The 22143-nt window shown below is 36.5% G+C and overlaps 1 protein-coding gene across 4 annotated transcripts in view; it reads right to left on the bottom strand.

Moving 5' to 3' along the window:
- Positions 1-22143, bottom strand: part of Vps13 (vacuolar protein sorting 13C) — a 1645987-nt gene that overhangs the window by 1428567 nt on the left and 195277 nt on the right. For all 4 annotated transcript variants that reach the window (XM_090373229.1, XM_090373247.1, XM_090373239.1 and 1 more), the window contains exon 11: positions 16224-16286. In XM_090373229.1, the coding sequence (XP_090229355.1) occupies positions 16224-16286 (63 nt within the window). The remainder of the gene's footprint in view (positions 1-16223; positions 16287-22143) is intronic.

Below are 22143 nucleotides of genomic sequence, written 5' to 3'. Positions count from 1 at the left end.
CAACCATATATTCGATGTCTTTCCTTGTACGGATGCCCTGTTTCTCATCTCAACAGGTGAGTTACCCATCTCTGGACTCTTTCAAGAAGCTCAGTATCTTTTTTGGATATTTTACTGGTGCATCAGCTTCTATGGCTATAGTGTGCCAAACTTATGATTTATTCACTGATGTCTTTTGTTATGATTTTTACATCAAATTATAGTAATTTATATGTTTCAGAAACTGGAAAACATCAAATATATTAGATTTATCTGACAATATTGTTCATAATTATTAATGGCAGGTTTTCAAAGAGCAAATGTGTTCATTCCTTTTAAGGAGTTAAAGGTAACCTGACTCAGCTCAGAGCAGGTAGGAGTAAGTAATATTGGTGCATCCTATTCTTAATCTGCTTAGTATAACTTCTTCTTGTCTGTTGGTTCTTGTACTGGTTTTCCATTTTTGTAACAATAGTTTTATCTGTAATAACTTGTTACCAGCTTGCCCCTGCCGTTTTTGTTGCCACTGTCTTTCGGCGCTATTTCGAATTGTAATTTTATAGGCTAGGTATGGTAATTTTATGGTATTATTGATCGCGCTTTCCGCATGTTTTACAGCTTGGTCCGCCTGTTCATTACCATCTATTCCTACATGTCCAGGGACCCAGCAGAAAGTTATGTTTTACTTTTGTTTTGCTAGTTTTGTTAGCATATTTTGTATTTTACATATGGTCAGATGGTATTTATGGTGTTATCCTTTAAGGCTTGCAGGGCATTGAATGAATCCATAAAGATTGATTACACTGCTGGTTTTATCTTGGAAAGGCATATATGGTTTATGGCTAGTTGTACAACCTCCAATTCTGCACCCTGTTGGGATTACTGGGAGATGATGGTATTCAGGAACTTGACGGCTAGTCCTACTTTAGTTACTGTTTTCGAACCATCTAGGTATATCAGGGTGGAATTGCAATGTTGGCCTTTGTAGGCTGCATGTAATTGGTGGAAATTTTGCTTAAGTAAAGAAGTCTTTTTCCAATTATACATATGTAGATCGCATGTTGTTTGTATAGTATCCAAAGATGGATAATACCTGACCATCCGATATGGACAATCATGTAGGATTGTCCATATCGGGTGGTCAGGTATTGATTTTATCCTAGCAGTGTAGCATAACAGTAAGTTTTGTCTCCGAAGTTGTAGTGGTGGTTCATGAGCTTCTGCATATAGGCTCTGGACCAGTGATGTGCAATATGCTCCTAATACTATATGTAAAGCACTATGATGCACTGGATCAAGCCATCTCAAGGCACTCGGTTTTGTTGAGTTACATACGGGTGCTCCATAGTCTAGTCAAGATCTTATGATGGCTCTGTATAATCGCAATAAAGTAACTCTATCAGCACCCCAGGTTGTTGACAATAGGGTTCTCAAAATATTTAGTTTCTTGAGGCAGTTTGTTCTTAGTTGTTTTGTGTTCTAAAAAGGTTAGTTTTTTATTAAGAATAAGTTCAAGGAATTTTATGGTTGGTTTGATTGGAATTAACTGTCTATTAAGCTTTAATTACAGATCTAAATGAAGATTTCTTTTCCTACAAAAGTGCATGCCTATTGTTTTTTGTGTCGAAATCATGAAACCATTTTCTTGAGCCCGATCGCTGACTTTGTTAATTGCACCTTGTAATTGGCATTCTATTGTTCTCATATTTTGGGATTGGAAAGAGATATTAAAATCATCTACATAAAGAGCTGTATTTATGGTAGGTGGTATATGTTGGGTTATCGAGTTTATTTTTATTGCAAACAGGATGGCAGTCAGCACTGATCCCCGTGGTACCCCTTCTCCTTGTAGAAAAACTTTTGACAGTGTAGTTTGTGTTTGTACTTGGAAGGTTTGCTGTAAAAAGTTCTAGATGAAAATAGGGAGATGTCCTCTTAGCGTTAAGTTATATATATCTCAGAGAATGCCATAGCACTAGGCTGGCTGTACCATATGATTTTTCGATATCAAAACATATCATGACTAAATGCTCTTTTCTAATGAAAGCATTCAGTATGTTGCTTTCTATTTGAATTAGGAGGTCCAAGGTTGATCTATACTTCCTGAAGATACACTGTACTGGGCACAAAAGGTTATGGTTTTCTAGGTACCACATAAGTCTAATATTTATGATCTTTTCCATTAATTTTCCTAGGCAGCTGGTGAGTGCTATTTGATGATAGCTCTTCAGATTAGTAGGATCTTTGTCAAGTTTTAGTAAAGCGAGGATAATCGCATGATGCCACATGTCAGGAAACTTGTGCTCCGTATAAATTCTGTTGTATAAAAGAAGTAGGGATTGTAAAGATTCTTCACCGAGTTTCTTTATCATCATATAATTCATACTATCTGGATCTTCTACGGTTGGTGGACAGTTATATTGTTCAACACATTTTGTAGAGAAATTTAAATTATATTATCTTGATTTTTATATTGCTAGAACTTTGGTGGATAGGATGTAATGGCAGAAATTTTGGTGGTTTCATCTAAAGCATTTGCTATATCTTTTGGATCAGCTACATCTTGCCCTTGCTAATTGAATGTACTAAATTTTGGTATCTATTACTCATTTTATCCCAAACTGTCTTAGTATTTGTAGTTCTGTTTAGGGTTGAGGCGAAACATAACCAGAGGGCTTTCTTGCATGCTTGTCTGACATATCTTGCTCTCATTTTTTTTTAAAATGTATTAGATTGTCTGTGGTAGGATTTTTGTGAAAAATATTCTAAGCTCTGTTTCTGTCTCGTTTTGTTTGAGAATAGAGGAAGTTTGGTGGATGTTTTTGTTATTGGTTGTTCTGCTACTTGGTTAATTTGGTCGGTTACATATTGTACTGCCTGGTCAATGGTTAGTTATATAACTTTCTGTTGTTCAATTACTGCTAGATTTTTGTATTTTTCCCAGTCTGCTTTGTCAAGCTTCCATTTGGGTTTTTGTCTGGATTGACATGCAGTGTTTATTGTTAGAGTGACAATGATGGGATAGTGGTCACTGAGTAATGGATCTTCATGAACATTCCACTCTAAAACAGTATATAATGCTGGAGAGTATAAAGTAAGATCTATCAATGAGCTAATTCCTATTGGAAGGTGAACATACATGTGCTTTCCACTATTCAGGAGGGTTAGATTTTTAGCATCTATAAATTTTTCTATATTGTGTCCCCTTTTATTGAGATCAGTATTTCCCCATAAGGGGTGGTGTCCATTTAGATCTCCCATTATACAGTAGGTGTGTAGGGGGGGGGGGACAATTGCTTTATCAGTTCTAAATCTTCATAAACTATTTCTGGGTTTGGGAGTAAATATATTGATACTATTGTTATTAAACTACTTGCTGCTATATGTAGTGCTACTGCCTCAAAAGTGGTTTGTAGTTGAACTATTTGAACTGGTATGTGAAAATTGACAAGGATTGTTACTCCTCTGTGGACGATAAAATTATTTATCCGATCTCATCTACCTATAGTGTAGTTCTTGATTAAGATTGTATAGTCAGGTTTTAGATATGTTTCTTGTAGGCAGAAACATATCGGGTGATACTGAGAAATTAAATCCCGGATACCATCAATATTATTATGGAACCCTCGACAATTCCATTGAATAAAAGTATTCATTGTTTTGTTTTAAATGAGTTTTCTGGTTGTTTTCTCATTACTGTTTTATATTTTTCTGTCCATGATTTGTCTTTTTTAGGGATATATGGCTTTCCAGTGTCCATATCTTCCTCAACAACTACTTCTAGAAGGGGCTCTTCTTGTGTTTTTCCTGCTATGTCCATTTGTTCAGCAGCATGATGTACTGCTATGGAGGAGTCTTTGGTTTTCCCTTGTAGTGGTGAAATTACCGTCGGTGGAACTAAGATTGGGGTGTTTGCAGCCTGTTCTCATTTCTGCTGTTTTGTGGATGTCAGCCATTTGCATGCCCAGTCCGACAACAATTCATTTGGTGAGATTGTGACCCTGTTGTTTGTTGCTTTTGGGTTATTTGCATTACTTGTGTTATTTGTGCATAGGTAAATTTCCTTATGTTAGCTGGTTGTAACGTCTTTCTGGCTTCCTGGTATGTACCTTTATGCTCTGATTTATATTTTTGTATTTTTCTTTCCTGTTTTCATTTTTGCATTCCCGAGAGTAGGCAGTGTGGTTTCCACTACAGTTTGGGCATTTAGGGTGCTCAGTTGTACATTCTTGATTGGTGTATTCTCGAGGATCACATTTGGCACATACTGCTATCCCTCTGCATATTGTTTGTGAATGTCTGCATTTTTGACATTAAAAATATCACATAGGATTTGGTATATACAGGGTGTTTCAATAGTGATGGTCAATAAATAATTTAAAGGTGAACTAGACAGACTACAATATGCAAAAAAAGCCTAGTAAATATGGGTCCTTAAGTGAATCGTTTTCAAGATATTGCACATTTCTAGTTGGGATTCACCAGTGAATTGTTTGTTTAGGTCATGCTCATTCTATCCCTTTAACCTCTCTCAATGCTCTGAGACATACAGGCATACTAGTACTTGTCAAAAAAAGATAGTCAACATGGAAAGAGGTTACAGCAGCGAAGAGTATGTGGACATGCTCTTCGTGTATGGTAAAGTCAATGGCAGTGCACTCAGAAAGGTGACTTTCCTTTCTATATTAATAAGCATTTACTGTGTTAAATGCTATTAATATATCAATAGGATTTTAAGGAAATTGCAAAAACTCCCAAAAAAAAATAAAGCTTTTTATAATAATTGGCACGCTAGATAATTCGCTGAAAGGTTGCTCGAATCACTACGCTTGGCACTCGGAGTCCTTCTTTTAGGTGCAGTCTCCATACTTCATTACAGTATTCCAAGTGTGGTCTAGCAATAGCCTTATATAATGGAATTATGACGTCCTTATCTCTACTATGAAAAGGCATCTGAAGCCATACAGAATACGACAATGTTTCGGGCACAAGACAAGGCATAGATACTCAGTATATTATGATTTTGAAGAAAATATATGAGAAAGCCACCTCCTTTATTAGACTAGATAAAGACAGCAGCAAATTTAAAATTGAGAAAGGAGTTCAACAAGGAGATACAATATCTCCGAAGTTGTTTACCGCTGCCCTTGAGGAAGCTTTCAAAAGATTACACTGGTTGCAGAAAGGAGTCAATGTGAATGGAAAGTACCTAAACTGTTTACAATTTGCAGATGACATTGTGATCATAAGCCATAACCCCAAAAAATTAGAGTAAAATCTTAATCAGTTATGCAGAGTTAGTAATGATTTCGGACTAAATATGAATAGGGCAAAAACAAAAATAATAATGAACAAGTATGCATACAATCATTGAAGGAGCAGTAATTGAATAGGTGGATTCATATACTTATCTGGGACAAGTTATTAGCTGTAATAATGATAAATGGCTGGAAGTCAAGAGAAGAATAAATTTTGGATGGATAGAATTCAGGAAATATAGTCACATACTGAGGAGCAATGTCCCAATTTGTCTGAAACGTAAAATAATGAACCAATGTATACTACCCACTATGACTTATGGAAGTGAAACTTGGGCACTCACCAAAAGAATAGAAGAGAAGCTGAGAACTACACAGCAAAGAATGGAACAGATTATATTAGGAATCAGACTGTTAGATAAGAAGAGAAACATATGGATTAGGCAGCAAATTCAAGTAAAAGACATTCTTATCAAAATTAAAGAACTATAAAATGGTCTTGGGTAGGACACACAGCTCGAAGACATGATGACAGATGGATTAAGAAAATAACAGAATGGTACCCAAGAGGAGCTAGAAGAAAACCTGGAAGACAACGACGGAGATAGACAGATGAAATTCACGAGTTTGTGGGCAGTAAATGGATGGCCATTGTGCAAAACAGAAGAAACTGGAAAGTTGCTGGAGAGGCGTTATCCTGCAGTGGACTGAAAATGGCTGATGATAACTCTACCAGCAAATGTTCAAAAAATCATCAATAGGCAACCATGGGCCTTCCTTGCAACCTGCCTACAATGCTCGGAAAACGCCATGTCTGACCGTTTCTTCCACAGCTGACTTTAGTTCAACTCCACAAGGTGGAGAAGTTATTGTGGGGTTGCTGTTCTCCAGGTGGACCTTGCATTTTGCTGAATTAAAGCATAGCTGCCACTTTTCTGACCATCCCTGAAGTCTATCTAGATCACTCTGAAGAAGCTCTGCTTGGTGATGATCATTAACAACTCTTCTGGTGTTCTTTACATCACCTGAAAATTCAAATATCACACCCTCTACCCCTTCATCAATGTCATTTAAGAAAATAAAAAATAACGGTGGTTCCCAATACTGATCTGCGGGAAATCCACTTCTTACATTAACCCAATCTGAAGGATAACCATTTATCACAACCCTCTGCATTCTACCCTGAAGCCATCCTACTATCCATCTAAGGATTTTCCCTGTGATTCCAACCTGTTCCAGCTTATAAAGTAACCACTCATGTGGGACTGAGTCAAATGCTTTGCTGAAATCTAAATAAACAATGACGAAATTATTCCCTAAATCCAGCTCACTAGTGATCCTGTCAAAATAGCTAACCAGATTTGTTAAACATGATTTTCCCATTACAAAACCATCCTTCAGAATTCTATTTCTATCTAAATGATCCTGAATTCCACCCTTGATCATTGCCTCCATGATTTTCCTTAGTACTGACGTTAGACTGACCGGTTGATAATTTCCCACTACACTCTTAGAGTGGCCTCCATGTATTGGCAATATTGGCACTTTTCCAATCCAGTGGAATCCCTCCTGAGTCCAGTGATGCTCACATAATTGGCCTTAACGGTTCAATGCTCTCACTTGCAATCTCCTTCAAAATTATAGGGTACATGTCATCAACCCCAGAATCCTTATTCGCCTGTGGGCTCAAAAGTTTTTCATTAAATAATCACATGAAATTTCAATATCATTAATTACATATTTTTCAACTTCACTCAATTTCTTATTGCCATAAAGGATTTTTCTTCTGTAAATATCGATGCAAAATAACTGTTGAGTTCATTTGCAACATCAGCTGGGTATCTAACAATATCCCATGTCCAATATCCCGCACCCTATCTGATTTGTCCTTCTCTTCTTTGCATTTATATAAGTGAAGAATTCCTTATCCCCACTCTCTGCTCTCTTTGCCAGTGATTTCTCATAATCTGCCTTTGCCAGTCTAACCATTTCTGCAGTACTATTACAGATCAATTTGTAGCTGTCATAGGCTTCAGTACTTTTTATTGCTATCTAACTTTTCCAGGCCACCTTTTTCCACTCAAGTAATCAGGCAACTTCATTATTCATCCAACTTGGGATCCTTGAAGTATTTTTTAATGGTATATACGCATTCAAGGCTTCTGTGATTACTGTTTTAAAGGTATACCATAATTCAATTGTATTTGCTCGCTGTGAGATATCCACCCAGTTAATAGAAGCCATGTAGCACCTTAAGCCATCGTAATTTCCTGTCCTGAAATTATAACCTGATATTATTTGCCTTTAACGACTGCTACCTCTCTCTCTTCATCGTCCACTGTAGAACTCCATGATCACTTCCTACTACTGGTTCCCATACTGTCAACCCTAATATGTCATCTGGTTCATGGGTGATGATCGGGGCTTGAAATATTCTTTTCTCTAGTAGTTTGCCTGAGATGTTGATACAAATAACAATCATCTAGTTGATTTAAAAATTTTGTACCCCTTGTAGAGTTTCCTTCCCATTTGCTCCAATCAATTACAGGCAAATTAAAATCACTCATAATAAGGCATACTTGTCCATTTCATTCACGTGTAAAAGGTCTCATCTTCACATAATCTTCACAATCATCTGGCCTATAGATTATTCCCACTCTTGCTATACCTTTGCTTCCAACTATCTCACACCATACAGATTCTATACTAGCATGGGGAAATGTCTGAATCTGCAAAAGCTTTCATCGCGTTCAGGATGCATTTGATAAGAATGCATGGCCCCATCACCCCTTCTATCTGCCCTATCCTTCCTAAATACATTGTCCATACCATACTGAAACTCATCATCCCCTATTTTTAGGTGGCACCACGTTTCCATAAGTTCTATTATGTCAGCATTACTTGTCCTAACCAGCAGTTCGAATTCACTCATTTTATTGATGACACTTCTGATATTACTATACCGGCAATTAGTGTTCGTGTATATTTAACTACCCCTTTAAGTTCTTTAAGCTTGCTTCCTCAGTATTAGCTACCCGTCCATTTGAAACATTTCTGCCCTCAAAACATCTTGCTAATATGATGTGTTGTGGTAACAAACAAGAACTCTTGAGTTACTCTGACCAATTCTATCAAATAAATTGTGTATCAATATTATCCTGTCCCTCCAAGCTAGCAGTTTCCTCTGAAACCTCAAAGTATCCTCAATGATACTGGCAAAACCCTTGCACCATCTTTGTTTAAATGTATCCAGTCTCTACAAAACAGATTCCTTCTACCCACAAGTGCGAGCCAAGCTGATAAAATTGCCCCCCCCCCCAAGCCTTGCAGAGTCCTTCAATTTGAGTTAATCCACAAGGCTTTCAGCATATAATCCCTCCCATCGGGCCATGGGTAGAATTGAAGTACATAGACATTCTGACCTAACTCACGGCATTTCTTCAGTATGGTCCTATATTTGTCTAACAAATTGCCAGATCATGTGTACCATTAATATCATTAGTCCCCACATGAATAATAATATTCTCTTTACCCCCTTAAAATCTGACAATCTGTTGGTGACATCATTAATTGTTGCTCCTGGCAGACATACCCTGTTCTAGTCCATCTATCCTTATTACAAAAAATTTTTACTGTTTCCCTAACAATGGAGTTCTACTAATAGAACTAGGTCCTTTTAAACCAGAGCAGTTTGCACGTGATTATTCAGTTCTGGGGCCCGAATCAGGAGTGCATCACTTGGTAGATTAAAAGGTAAATTTTGGATTCAGTATTAAAAGGTAATACCAAATCCAAACACATTCAAGAAATCTGTTGCATGCTTTAATAATTTTCAAACAATTTTTCTCCAGTGATACTCCAGTGATAAAGGAAACTGTCTGATAGGCAAGAAAAATATTTTTTTTTGTGCAGGTGAGAAAGTTCGATATACATGTGTTATTACTTTATCTTATAGGATAAATTATCCAATAATGCATCTAAGATTAATACAAAAATAAAATACCTACAGAATGATTTGACTGCACAAGATAATGTTTAAATATTTCATATCTGTTTGCCTTTCTGCCGCAGCTAATAAAAGATTATACAGCAAATACACATTATTTGGATGAATATAACTTAAGATGACTAGTAGATTACAATCTCAATACACAAATATTAATGAACTATTAATCTATCATATGGCTTTTACAAATATACGACCCAAAGGAATGCATGCTCACTCATGACAAACATGAATATATCATATTAACAAACACAGAGAATGTCCTATTTCTTAAATCCAAACCTATTGTGAAACACTGTCAAGTCCGGTTGGACTTGATGCATTCCGGTTGGACATCACATTTGTGGTTTGTTTTGGTTGGGCAGTTTCAATAGGATGGGCAAACCAAAGGTGAGTGCTGCATTCTTTCTACTGCTATTTATTCTCAATGAATGCAGTTATTTGTTAACAGTTGCTATTTGTTAAAAAGTATGTTGAAGAAAATCTGAAAACCCGATGAACAGCTCAAGTAACTCCTTGCAACATCTATTCATCTAATAAGAATTTTTTTTATAGAAAATTTATTATTTATACTGGGATTCTGAATGCAATTTTAGCCAATGTTAATATTGGCTAAAATTTCAAAAGCAACTACTTGCAATCATGCTTAAAATATTTCCTAAAATAAATGTCTTTCCCAACAATCTAATAAAGGTAAACCCGATAACAAAGAATACCCATATAACAAAAATTATCTTTATAATCAAATTCAAACAGAGCTTATTATATTACAGAAATAATAAATATTGCAAGCAAATATCGAAAGGGAAACTCTGGTATTACATATAATTATATTCTGTAAAAGAACAGTTTTTTTTTTTTTTTTTTAAGTTATTAAATTTTCTAACTCACCTTTGATTTTGTCTGAAGCAATGTTGTGCAAAAAACAAGTTTAAATTAGTAAAGTGCATAAAAACTGTGCACATAATAACTCAAATATTAAAAAAACTTTAAATAATAAAAAAATTTGCAATATCAAATTAAATATATCAATTAGTGCAATATTAGGTGTAGTTCAATATTGCAAATTTAAGCATTGTGAAACTTCAATGCAATAGATTCAAAGTGAAAGAATAGTGATTTATGTGTTTGGGAATGGTCTAAAATATATTTTTCTCTTTTTTTAACTGGAAAATGTGAAAGTGCCATATTCTTCAACAAAAATAATAATAAAAATAACATCCTGAATCATGCAGGGAGGTAGAGGGATGGGGGAAGAGATTATACTGAATTTATAAAAGTTAAAGTAGGGAAAGAAATTACACATAGAAACCACACAATACTAAAAAACAAGCAGGATGCTCATATTGCCAGACTTTTCCAATGTTAAATTATTAAACTGATGGTGGTCCCAAGGTACCTGATAGGTTCCTCATTAAAATAACTTGCACATTAATTGGCGGTTTATTGTGTTTAATGCTTCAGTAATGACTGAAACTTTTCAGAACCTTTTAAATATAGTTAAACTTTTAGTTGAGCAGCTCTGGTAGTGTATAATTATTGTTTACTTTGAATTATAGGTCCATTTCTGCTTTCCACTTCAATATGCCAGTTTCAGTTTCCACATAATAAATAATACATTGTAGAAACTGAAACTAGCTGATAAATCCGCTATATTTGTTTACTTTAAAAAATGTGTTTTTTGTCTTGATTATTATTAATATTATTACCTGATGGTACTGCACGACTATTTACTATTTCTGCTTTCCACTTCAATATGCCAGTTTCAGTTTCCACATAATAAATAAAACACTGTAGAAACTGAAACTAGCTGATAAATCCGCTATATTTGTTTACTTTAAAAAATGTGTTTTTTGTCTTGATTATTATTAATATTATTACTGATTGTTTGTTTGTTTTAGAGTTTTATGGCACATTAGCATCTAAGGCTATAATGCACCAATTATAACTGATGTAAAATAGTTTCTTGTTATTATTATTGTTGTTGCTCATATGATTTCTCCCTGATTGGGGGTTCCACATCGTGACAGGTATTGCTGCTACCAAGTACACAGGGTAGTTGTTATGTCTAGTGTTACTGTTGGTCGAGGAACTCTCTGACTGTCCTACAGGTGTTCAAGGATTGCCGATTGAGGTGGTCTGTGACTCTCCACAAGGTTCTAATCGGCCTATGCTTCAGTATCACGTGAGTCTTTATGGGGTCCATTCCTTCGAATTCTGTTAGGGCCTTCTTCCACTCGTCCTCTATTCAGAATATCATGACCTCGTCTCTTTCCACTTCAGCTGCTGTGGGTTGTATTTCTTCTTGCTCTTCCTCATCTGGTTCGGTGGTGGTATGTTCTTCCTCCTCTGGTTCCATATTCTTTATCCTTTATAGTTGATCGTTCAGGTCCTGCTTGATTTTTTCCAAGATTGCAGGAGCTATCAGGTTCCTCATGACGAAAGTCCTTCTCTGGTCCGCTGTTCGGTGACTTGAATATCTGGGAATCGTTCCAGCCACTTGGTATGTAGTTTCATCCTGTAAGTTGTCATATCGGTCTCCAGCCTCATTATTTCATAGTATGCTTGCATGATGTACGTATTCATTTTGATGCTCCACTTCATGCGTTGGCGTTTTCTTCCTTCCTGGGTGGGCACAGTTGCGCAGGAAGCATTTCCAGTTGGTGAGGCTGGATGGTTTTACCCTTCTTTTGTGGTAGCCATATGAGGGACAGCGCCACTTGCTCCACTGTCTTCCTCGGGAGACCGTCTCCATCATTCATCTATGGAGGTGGACCTTGGGGTCCACCTCCATAGATGGATGATGCCACGCTGACCTTGGAGTAGGTAGGTCCCTTGGAGCAACTTTCATAATGTTTATTTTTTTATTACTATTAATTTATTTATTATTATTATTCTAATTTATTACTATTATTATACCGGTCTCGCAGCATGATGGAGCCACATTCACTTCCGCCAAGTCTTTACTCGAACCTGGGTCCATCAGGCTGGTAGTCCAGTGTCATAACCACTGGGCCATCACACCCCTTATTATTATTATATCATAGAAAATACGTTAAAACAAGAGCAAGCAACTTACACAAGTGTAAACGTCTTTTCAAATAAGATAATACAAATGATAAACAATTCAAGGTTTAAGACAGAGAGAAAATAAAATTACTCAGTTTGCAACTTAAATTCTAGGAGTATGAGAAACAATTTTAAAAAACCATGGAAATTGACTTTGACGAATTTGACTTCATAATTTTGTCTTCAAATGGAGAGTAGTTTAATCATTCTACCATAATCATTTTTGAGATGATTTCCTCAAAGCTGGCTTTGAAAAAGATCCATTTGAAGAACCAATATTCAAGGGAAGATTTTTTTTAAAATTGAATTTGGAAACTCCAGCCCAAATTGGGCAAACATATAGAATGGATGGTCTTATGATCAGATTAAAATAATTAATGATTAGCCAGGTGTTGTTTAAAAATTCATGGATGATGCCACTCAAATTATTCTGGAATAATTTTTGTGAATTTCATAAGAAAGCAAAATTAAATTAGGAATCAAAGAGAACTCGAAGGTCTTTATGAGTTTCAACTTCCGTAATGAAGGTATCACTCAAGGAGATAGCAATGTCAAAAGAACGCCAGGAAATTCGATTTAGATAAGATTTTCACATCATCAGAATAGATTACAAAAAAAAAAATCTGAAGAATGGAGAACAGAAGTGTAGAGTTGGTACCAACCTTGTGGAAAACTGAATGATACAATCAACTTCCTCTTAAAGCCTTTAACATCAACTACTAAAACTCAGGGGTTGAGTAGATTAGCAAGGAAATTCAGGATATCTACAGAAATTGAGAACTATTTAGAACAGTGTGCAGAGAAAGTAGGTATACTGCAACAAAAGCAGAGCTCGTATTGGTGTAAAATATGTCTACATGATACTTATTACATGCTGCCTGTGTAAAGGAGGTCAAGTTACATTAAAATGACTGGAGATACCACAGCGTATGTGATTCATATGTTTGTTTGCTTGTTTGTTATTTGATTTTTAGGAGCATTTGTTTAAGTTGAACAGGAGTAAGGTCTGAGCCACTGGGCCTCCATAGCCAAGTGGTCGGGAGCAGGAGTGGACTGCAGTGTACACGCTCTGAGTAGACCGGGGTTCAAGCTCCTGACTGCTAAATAAAGTCAATCTGCCAATCTACACTGGACCAGTGTGGAGCATTATGGTCCATTTCCCTCAAACATGAATCACTGAGGAGGTTTCCATCCTGCAGTAGATTGATAATGGCTGCAGTTTATCTTTGACCTTTAAGGTCAGAGCAAGGGTAAGGGTGATAATTTCCACATCCTTCATATTGAGCCATAACAGAGACCCATAGTTCATTAGCAGATCATGACAATAGATGAATCATGGTTTCAGTTGTTTAACTAAGAAATGAAATGCTAATCATGATGGAACACAGATTCACTGCCACTGAAAAAATTTCTAGTAGCAGCTTCTCAGAAGTTTCTGTATATCATTTTCTGGGTGCCACAAGGTATCATTCTGACAAACACCCAAAGACAGCATGACAATCACCGGAACAAGTTAAACTGAGGTCATGAAGAACAAACTTCTTTCAGTTCTTTTAACATAAGAGGTGATCAGAAGTGTTATAAAATGGTGTGTAGTTCTTTAATCATGACAATACATCCCCATATTTCTGGAGTGGTGACACTGTTTTTCATAAACAAAAGTTTACACTCTTAACTGATATATCACACACCAGACCTAGCTTCAAGCAACTTCTGATTCGTTAGAGATATTAAGAATCATTTCTGTGGATTTAGATTTCAAACAATATGCATTGGCATCAGCAAATCCATCATTGGGCTCGATGCACCCCCCACTCAAGACTTTCCAGAGGTGGCTAAAGCAGTGTAGGAAATGTATTAGTATTGCTAGGGGATATATACTAAGTAGTAGATGGAATTCCACTGCACAACTAGCAAAGTAATGAAATTAATTTTTATTACCTTGACATGAGTAGAGATGAACTATCTGAATGCGCCTCACATTCAGGTAATTCTGACTTCATTTTTCCTGTTAAACTAACTACTTTGTGACGAAAGGGCCCTCCTTTCTCAGAGGTCTAGTATCTAAACCAAATATTATTATTTTAGTTTCTTTTTTAAAGTTTTTTCCCCTTATGATGACATGATACAGGTATGTGTGCCACTCTAAGCAACTCACCAAGACTGAAAAATATCCAACCATCGGCACTTGAGTAAAGGAAACAATTCCTCCTTCTCAAAAGTGACATGGAGCATGTTTGGCCATTAGAATTGCATTTCAGTTATAAATATAATCAATAATGCATTTATTTCAATAGTTGTTTAAAATATATCAGAATATTTAAAGCAGCAAAGTAAATTTAACCTTGTTCACATAAAATTTATTTTACAATTTGTTTCTCAATCATTTATTTTTCATAGAAGTATCATTAACTGGGCTGTTTTTCCCTAAAAATTCAAATGTTGCCATTTTTCACTTCATAATGAATTTATATATATTGATACATGCAAAAGAATTAAGGACAAAGAATGAATGCTAAACAAATGCAAATTTCGTAAATTCCACATCACGTCTAACACGTGCCTTAAAAAAAGTGCAAAACACTTCAGTTGATGCCACTCACTTCTCTGAAATTTTCCACAGGAGTCATATTTCAAAGCCTGCCAGAGGAATGGGAAGGGACCCATTATTCGCTACAGGCGTACATGAGACATTCGGCATTGCATAACATCACAAATGAGCTCGCAGCTGAAACTACATCACGAGTGGCATGCTTGTGTTTGGGCCTTCTGAAACCGAAATACACCAGTTTCTTTTTATTTTGACATTTAATGAACATTGCACATTTCAGAGCTGCCAAGAGAATTTTGTGTAATGACTGCTGCAAAGAAAGTCCCTGATCACTGATTTTCAGTAATAAAAAAATAAGAATTTCTTTGTATTATTTAAAAAAATCATTTGAAATTTTCACAAAATGGAAAAGTTGCGCTCATTTACATGGTACAAAAAAGCATCTTCAGGAGCAGTAGTCTACTGTAATCCAAGAAGGATGCTATGAGGCCTTTGAAAAATTCAAAATTTAGTTAACAGAAATCCACATAATGTTAAAGATGTTGATGCATATTTCTTCACATCAGTCAGTTCAGCCACGACATTTTGTGCACATGGCTGAACACAAGTAAGGGCTGCACATGGTAGATGCCCCATAATATCACTGCAGACCAAATATAAGTAGTGGTGATGATATCCACATCCTTCATTATGACAAGATAGACTCATAACGATGGATAAATCATGATTTCCATAGTTTAATGAACAAATTAAATGTCAATCCAATGGAAACACACAAAGAATGAATCACCAAAAAATTTTGGCTAGAACTTCTCAGGATATAGTTCTGTATGCCACTTTCTAAGAATCACAAGGGATCTTTTTGGCTAATATCAACACCAAAATAGCATGACAGTTACTGGAGAAAGCTCGAGGTCCTGAAGAATTTGTAGCTCTGCAGCCAAAGCCAGAAATGCTATGGAATGGTGTGTATTCTTTTTTAAGACTTGGTAAGGCCACTTCCTGATTACTGTATCTGGGTTTGGACCTTCCCTCAACACTTCACAAGGGATGAGAATCTGCTGAAAAAAGTGCAATAACATACAAGGCAATAAAGTGCAATAACATGATAAAAAGAAACATTCATTTTTGCGCAGATAGGATATCTTTACATTTTGTGATGAAAGATGCACTTCTCTGTTAACTGAGTATAATATATAAATCTTTACATTTTTATATCCAGTTAACTTTATCAGGTACTTCCAAATTTGTTTCCTGAAATGAAATGGCCTGTTCACTTGTAAACCACCTGATTGAAAATGGTGGCTTTATTATTACATAAGATAAAGGAACACTTCGATAATGAGTATTTGTCACTTACCTCTATCTCTGCTTGTCTCCTCACAACTGTGATGTTAAAAAGATCCAAGTGCCTTTCAAATGCCTATAAAAATTCAAGGATTAACATAACCTAAATTGTTCATCCTATTACTATAATAAATATTTCTCATTCAGAAATTAAGCATTAATGTGTACTCATGCTTATGTTACAGAAACTGACTCGACACTGCACTGTACAGCAATGTCGACTGGCTTCACTTCCTTGGATTTTATGTATTTCTTAACTAATAGCATAACCCCTCCTCCCTTCCTATCCTTTTTGTAGACATTGTAGTCCCCAAATTCCAGTTCTGCATTCCTTATATCTGTGTGACACCACGTCTCTGATATCCCAACAATATCTGCCTTTGATGTTTTGAGCAATACCTCAAATTCATCAAATTTATTTACTAAACTCCCAGCATTGGTGTACACGCAAGTATACCTGCACCTGTTTCTATTCTTAGCTACCCTAACACAACCCATGTGTTTACTTGTGCCGCAATGACTCCCAGCAGTCTCTGAAATATCCTGCGTCTTGTTTTTTAGGCTTCTGCTGATTTCAATAGAAGCAGTGCAAGAATCGCTTCCACCTCTGCCAGTGGCTACTGTTAATCTATTAGTCCTTGTATCCCCCCCAACTAGCAGTTTTCCGACCCACCTAACACTGCCTCGACAGCATCAGCAAAAATTCTTGCACCCTTTCTATTTAAGTATATCCCATCCCTGTAGAAGCAATCTCTCCTGTTAACAAGTACAGTCCAGGCTGAAAAAAATTCTACCCCTTGAGCCTTGCACAATCCCTCCAGGGACGAATTGATCGACAAGGCTCTCATCATATACTCCCTCCTATCGTGTCTGGGCAGAATTGCAGACACTTTCAAATTCAACCCTAATTCACGGCTTTTTTTCAACAGTGACCTGTACTTGCTAAGTAATTCCGCTGGTCTCCTACTCTTAATATCATTAGTGCCAACGTGTACAACTATATCACCTTTTGCGCCCTTAAAAGATGATATCCGCTCTACAACGTCATCAACCTTTGCCCCTGGCAGACATACCCTGGTCCTATTCCACCTATCCTTTTTAAGTTTCACAGGGAATGTTCAATTCCCTTGATGCACAACTTATTGTTTTCTGCAGGCTACAAACAAAGGTAGCACATACCACCATAAAATCAACTTGCTCTTCTCAGATGCTATGACAATGTCCTCAATGTTGCTTCTGTATTCTGCCAGTGTTCAAAAATGTCCTATACCATCTCCATATACTTTGGAGTAGTGCATCTTTGTTGAACACACATCTAAATTGCCTTTGAACTATGACAACAGATTTTGTCTCTGCAAACCGCACCATGGCCTGTTCTTTCTCTTGCACTGACACCATTTTTACACAAACAACAGCAGCAACGCAGCCTTGATCACAATGCATTTCAAAACGTAAAGAACGAAACTAGACCATATTCCCCTCCTCTGGCTCCCACTACATTTGCCATATGTACAACACATGAATTTTAAAATCAGGAATATTCAAAAGGGACACCCTGTATAATAAACAGATTCAGTATTTATGCAAGATCAATGTGTCTACATAAATTCAATTTGTACAATTTTTTCCCTAATTTAAGTAACATTTTGAAAAAAAAAACTCTTCTGCAAATTACTAATCTGTGAACTTCAGGACCTAAGAAAATATTATTCAGTGGCCTTCAAAATCTGAGCTTAGATGCATGGGGTGGGGGGGGTAGGGTCTCAGAATATTGTGCAACTTAGCAAACAGACAAACAATTTGAAAAAGGTTTCATAAACTGTTAACTTAAGAATACAATTATATATAATTGTATACTTTTTCTTAAGTATACAAACTCAGTGGCCTTCAAATCTGAGCTTAGAACAATAAACCATGTAGGAATTAAACTGATGCATGGTTTATTGTTCTAAGCTCAGATTTGAAGGCCACTGAGTTTGAAGGCAACTTAGCAAACAGACAAACAATTTGAAAAAGGTTTCATAAACTGTTAACTTAAGAAAAAGTATACAATTACACTTTTATTTTAAAATTTAAAACTGTTTGTAATATTAAAAACTCTTCTTCATAATCATACCCATTAAAATGCTAAAATCATGAGTCGCATTATAAAATACAACTATGAATAAGATTAAAATATATTAAACAATTATTTTAAATATTAAACTATATTAAACTATTTCTTGCCAATTCCAAAATATTAGATATCTTACAAAATTTCTCTAGGTGCATGCTCATTTAAATTTTTAACGTGCCTGCTCAAGAGCTAAAAAACAACAATTATAAGCCAACAAAGATAACACTATAAAAAAGATAATTACACCACATTACCGTATTTCCCCATGTATAAGACACACCCTTTTTTTGAAAAATAAGATTTTCGAAAAATCTTATACAGTGGTTGTAGATTTTTTTACTTGCATTTCCCGCTTTTTCGCGCTCATTGTCTTTGCGCTCATTGTTTCGCACTTGTTACCGGTATATTAGGTTACGTTTTACCACATTCTGCCCAGAAATGGCTCAGAAAAGATTTTCGTACAGTGCTGAATTCACGTTAAAAGTGATCCAGTTTGCAAAAGTGAATGGAAATCGTGCTGCTGAACGTAAGTCTGGTCCTCCTCCAACTGAGAAAACAATCCAAGACTGGCTACTGGAAGAAGAAACCCTACTGAAAACGCCACGGCAGAAGAAGGCCATGAGAGGCAAGTCAGCAAAATGGCCTGATTTAGAGAGGGAATTGAAGATATAGATTGAAGAGCAAAGGGCAATTGGAATTCCTGTGTCCACAAAGATGGTTCAGCATGAGGCAAGAAGAACTGCTAATGAAAAAGAAGTTACTGATTTCAAAGGAGGACACTATTGGTGCTTCAGGTTCATGAAACGGAATGGACTAAGCATGCATACACACACCAGACTTTCCCAAAAGATGCCTGAAAGCTATGAGCAGAAAGTCCTTGGATTTCATCGTTTTGTCATTCAATGTTGGAAGACACATCAGTTTGAGTGGAGACAGATTGCAAATATGGACAAAGTCTCCCTTCAATTTGATGTCCCAAGTAACAGAACTGTTGATATGAAGGGGTGAAAACTGTAACTGTGAAGACAAGTGGACATTGTTTGTTTGTTGTTTGGTTTTTAGGAGCATTAGCAACTAAGGCCATATTGCTCCGGGATATGCGGTGGTCATTCCCTGACCTTTCCGCATCCTCCATATTTGGTGGCGACGGGCTCGAACCCCGGTCTAATCAAGAAGCGTGTGCTATGCACTGCTGCTCCTTCCCACCTGGCTACGGAGGCGCCGACAAGTGGACATGAAAAGAGCCATTATACAGTCGTTCTAGCTTGTTGTTCTCACAGAACCAAGCTGCCTCCTATGCTGATTTTCAAATGCAAAACAATTCCAAAAGGAGACATTCCTCGAGGAGTGATTGTTCATGTTCATGACAAGGGTTGGATGGATATGGATGGGATGAAGATCTAGTTTGTGAAAGTTTGGAGCAGGAGACCAGGTTGGCTCTTACGCAAACCTGCCCTATTGGTGCTTGATCAGTTCAGGGCAAACAAAAAACACAAAGAAGATTGCCGCAGAGCAAAAAACAAAACTTGCCGTCGTACCTGGAGGCTTGACATCCCAGCTCCAACCACTTGATGTCAGTATTAACAAACCCTTCAAAGCTGCCATGAGAGACGAATGGAACCAATGAATGAAGTCTTCTGGGGAAAATTTGACACCAGTAGGAAGAGTGAAGAAACCAACTATAGGAGAAGTTCGTACCTGGGTGAAAAGATCCTGGGATAATATCAAGATTGAGATCGTTGTCAAGTCATTTAAGAAGTGTGGCATTTCAAATGCAATAGATGGAACTGAGGACGAGGCAATATATGAAGACAGTGATTCATCATCAGACACAGATGAGGACAAGCTAATGGATGGGAGTTTTGACAGTGATGAGGAGTCGTATGAATTTTATGATGAATAAAACTTGAGTTCAATAACTTTATGTAATTCATTTTTTTTTCAAATTTCGGGCCCCAAAATTAAGGTGCGTCTTGTCTTATACATGGGGAAATACGGTAATTACAATATCTTATTGTAATTAATGTCGTATAATTACACATGTTAAACGCAAACACACGGACAACTTTAAAAAGTAGCTTCAATAATTGTAGAACTTTTAACATGTGGACATCACCCTTTGGTGATATCCACATGCTATAGCATAACTTATATTGCAATTTTACTTGTGTTTAGGCTAAGCACAAGGCAAATAAGGCATCAAAACATATCTGTAAATTATGTATGAGGGCTATTCAATAAAGAATGAGCATAATTTTTCATGAATAACCACACTGCTTGCTATTTCTAGCTGAGCCTCTGAATTTAAAACCAAACCACCCTGTATTACATAGCAATTGAACAGTCGACTCATACACAGTGTCACCTTGGCAGTCGGTCAAGTTTATGCCTGTTAAGTTTCACTTACGTAACAATGGATGTGACATGCAAGAAACAGTATGCTGCTCTCAACTTTTGTTTCTATCTCAAGAAAACATCAGCTGAAGTGTATGAAATGTTAAAAGAAGCTTATAGTGAATCTACATTTCCATATAGCACAGCTTGCAGGTAGTTTAGAATGTTTAAAGATGGACATGATTTAATCACAAAAATCAGCAGTCCTGGAGCTCCGACCATTGCTGTCACCACAGAAAATATAAACACAGCTTCCGTAATCATGAAAGAAGATTGTCATATAACAGTAAGGCAGCTGGCAGAGATATTGAAAATATCAGTAGGAAGCACGCAAGGAATTCTCCATGACTATTTGCATATGACATGTTTGTACATGCTGAGTTCAAGACTACTCATTAGAAATGGCAAGTTCACATGGAGGTTTGTCAGGAGCCATAACAGGTGGTTACTGATGATGGTGAGGTTCTGCATGAGGTGATGACAGTGGATGAGACATGACTTCATCATTTCGATCCAGAGAGTAAGCAACAAAGCTCTGCTTGGTCATCTCTCTTTTTCTTTTTTCTTTTTTTTTTTTTTTTTTGACATTCAAGGAATGGTCTACCAGCATATTGTGCCACATCATACAACTGTTAAAGGACCTTACCACAGAATTGTACTGCAAACTTTGTAGGATCACATTCATTGCAAACAACCACAACTGCACACAGGTGGATGCATGCTACATCACGACAATACGAGACCTCACATTGCTCATACTGTCAACTAATACTTAGCCAGCATTAATTTCAAATGTGTTCCTCATCTGCCCTACACCCCCTAACCTTACACACTGCATTCTTTTTTTTTTTTTCCCTAAAGTTAAAGGAGCTGCAAAAAAAATATTTTCAGTTATCCAAAGTTGTAAAAACATCAGATGTGATTCTCGAATGCATGTCAAGAAATGGCTCACACTATGTTTTTGAAGAATGGCAGAAACGTTGGAGTAAGTACATTTCATCAAATGGGGACTGCTTTAAAAAGGACCATCAAAATATGGATGATTAATAAAGCATGTTGTGAAAAAAAAATTATGATCATTCTTTATTGAACAGCCCTCGTTCATGAAGGCTGATCAAAAATACTTTATTTATTACAAAAGGGGACGGTAGAGTAGTAGGCCGAGACAATGAGTAAGCAGAGGAGAGAGTTGTATAACTGGTTCAAGCCACTTCCTGCTTTACAAAGCCAGTAATGAGCAGTATGGACAAAGTTCAAATATCTTAGCCTCTGCAGCAACTGTAATGGATATGAAAGTATTATTAGTGGGAAATGTTGCAAAGAACAAGCTTCTACAGTATCAGCTAAAAAGAAAAGATACTACTCCCAGCACCTGTTCATTTACTTAATCCATTTACAGTCTTAAACACTTCGATCAGATCTC

This window comes from Mastigoproctus giganteus, chromosome 1, assembly GCF_048544385.1.
Source record: "Mastigoproctus giganteus isolate SK-2022 chromosome 1, ASM4854438v1, whole genome shotgun sequence".
Taxonomy (NCBI): Eukaryota; Metazoa; Arthropoda; class Arachnida; order Uropygi; family Thelyphonidae; genus Mastigoproctus; species Mastigoproctus giganteus.
Note: the sequence above shows the minus strand (reverse complement) of the source record. Positions and strands in the feature narration are given on the sequence as shown.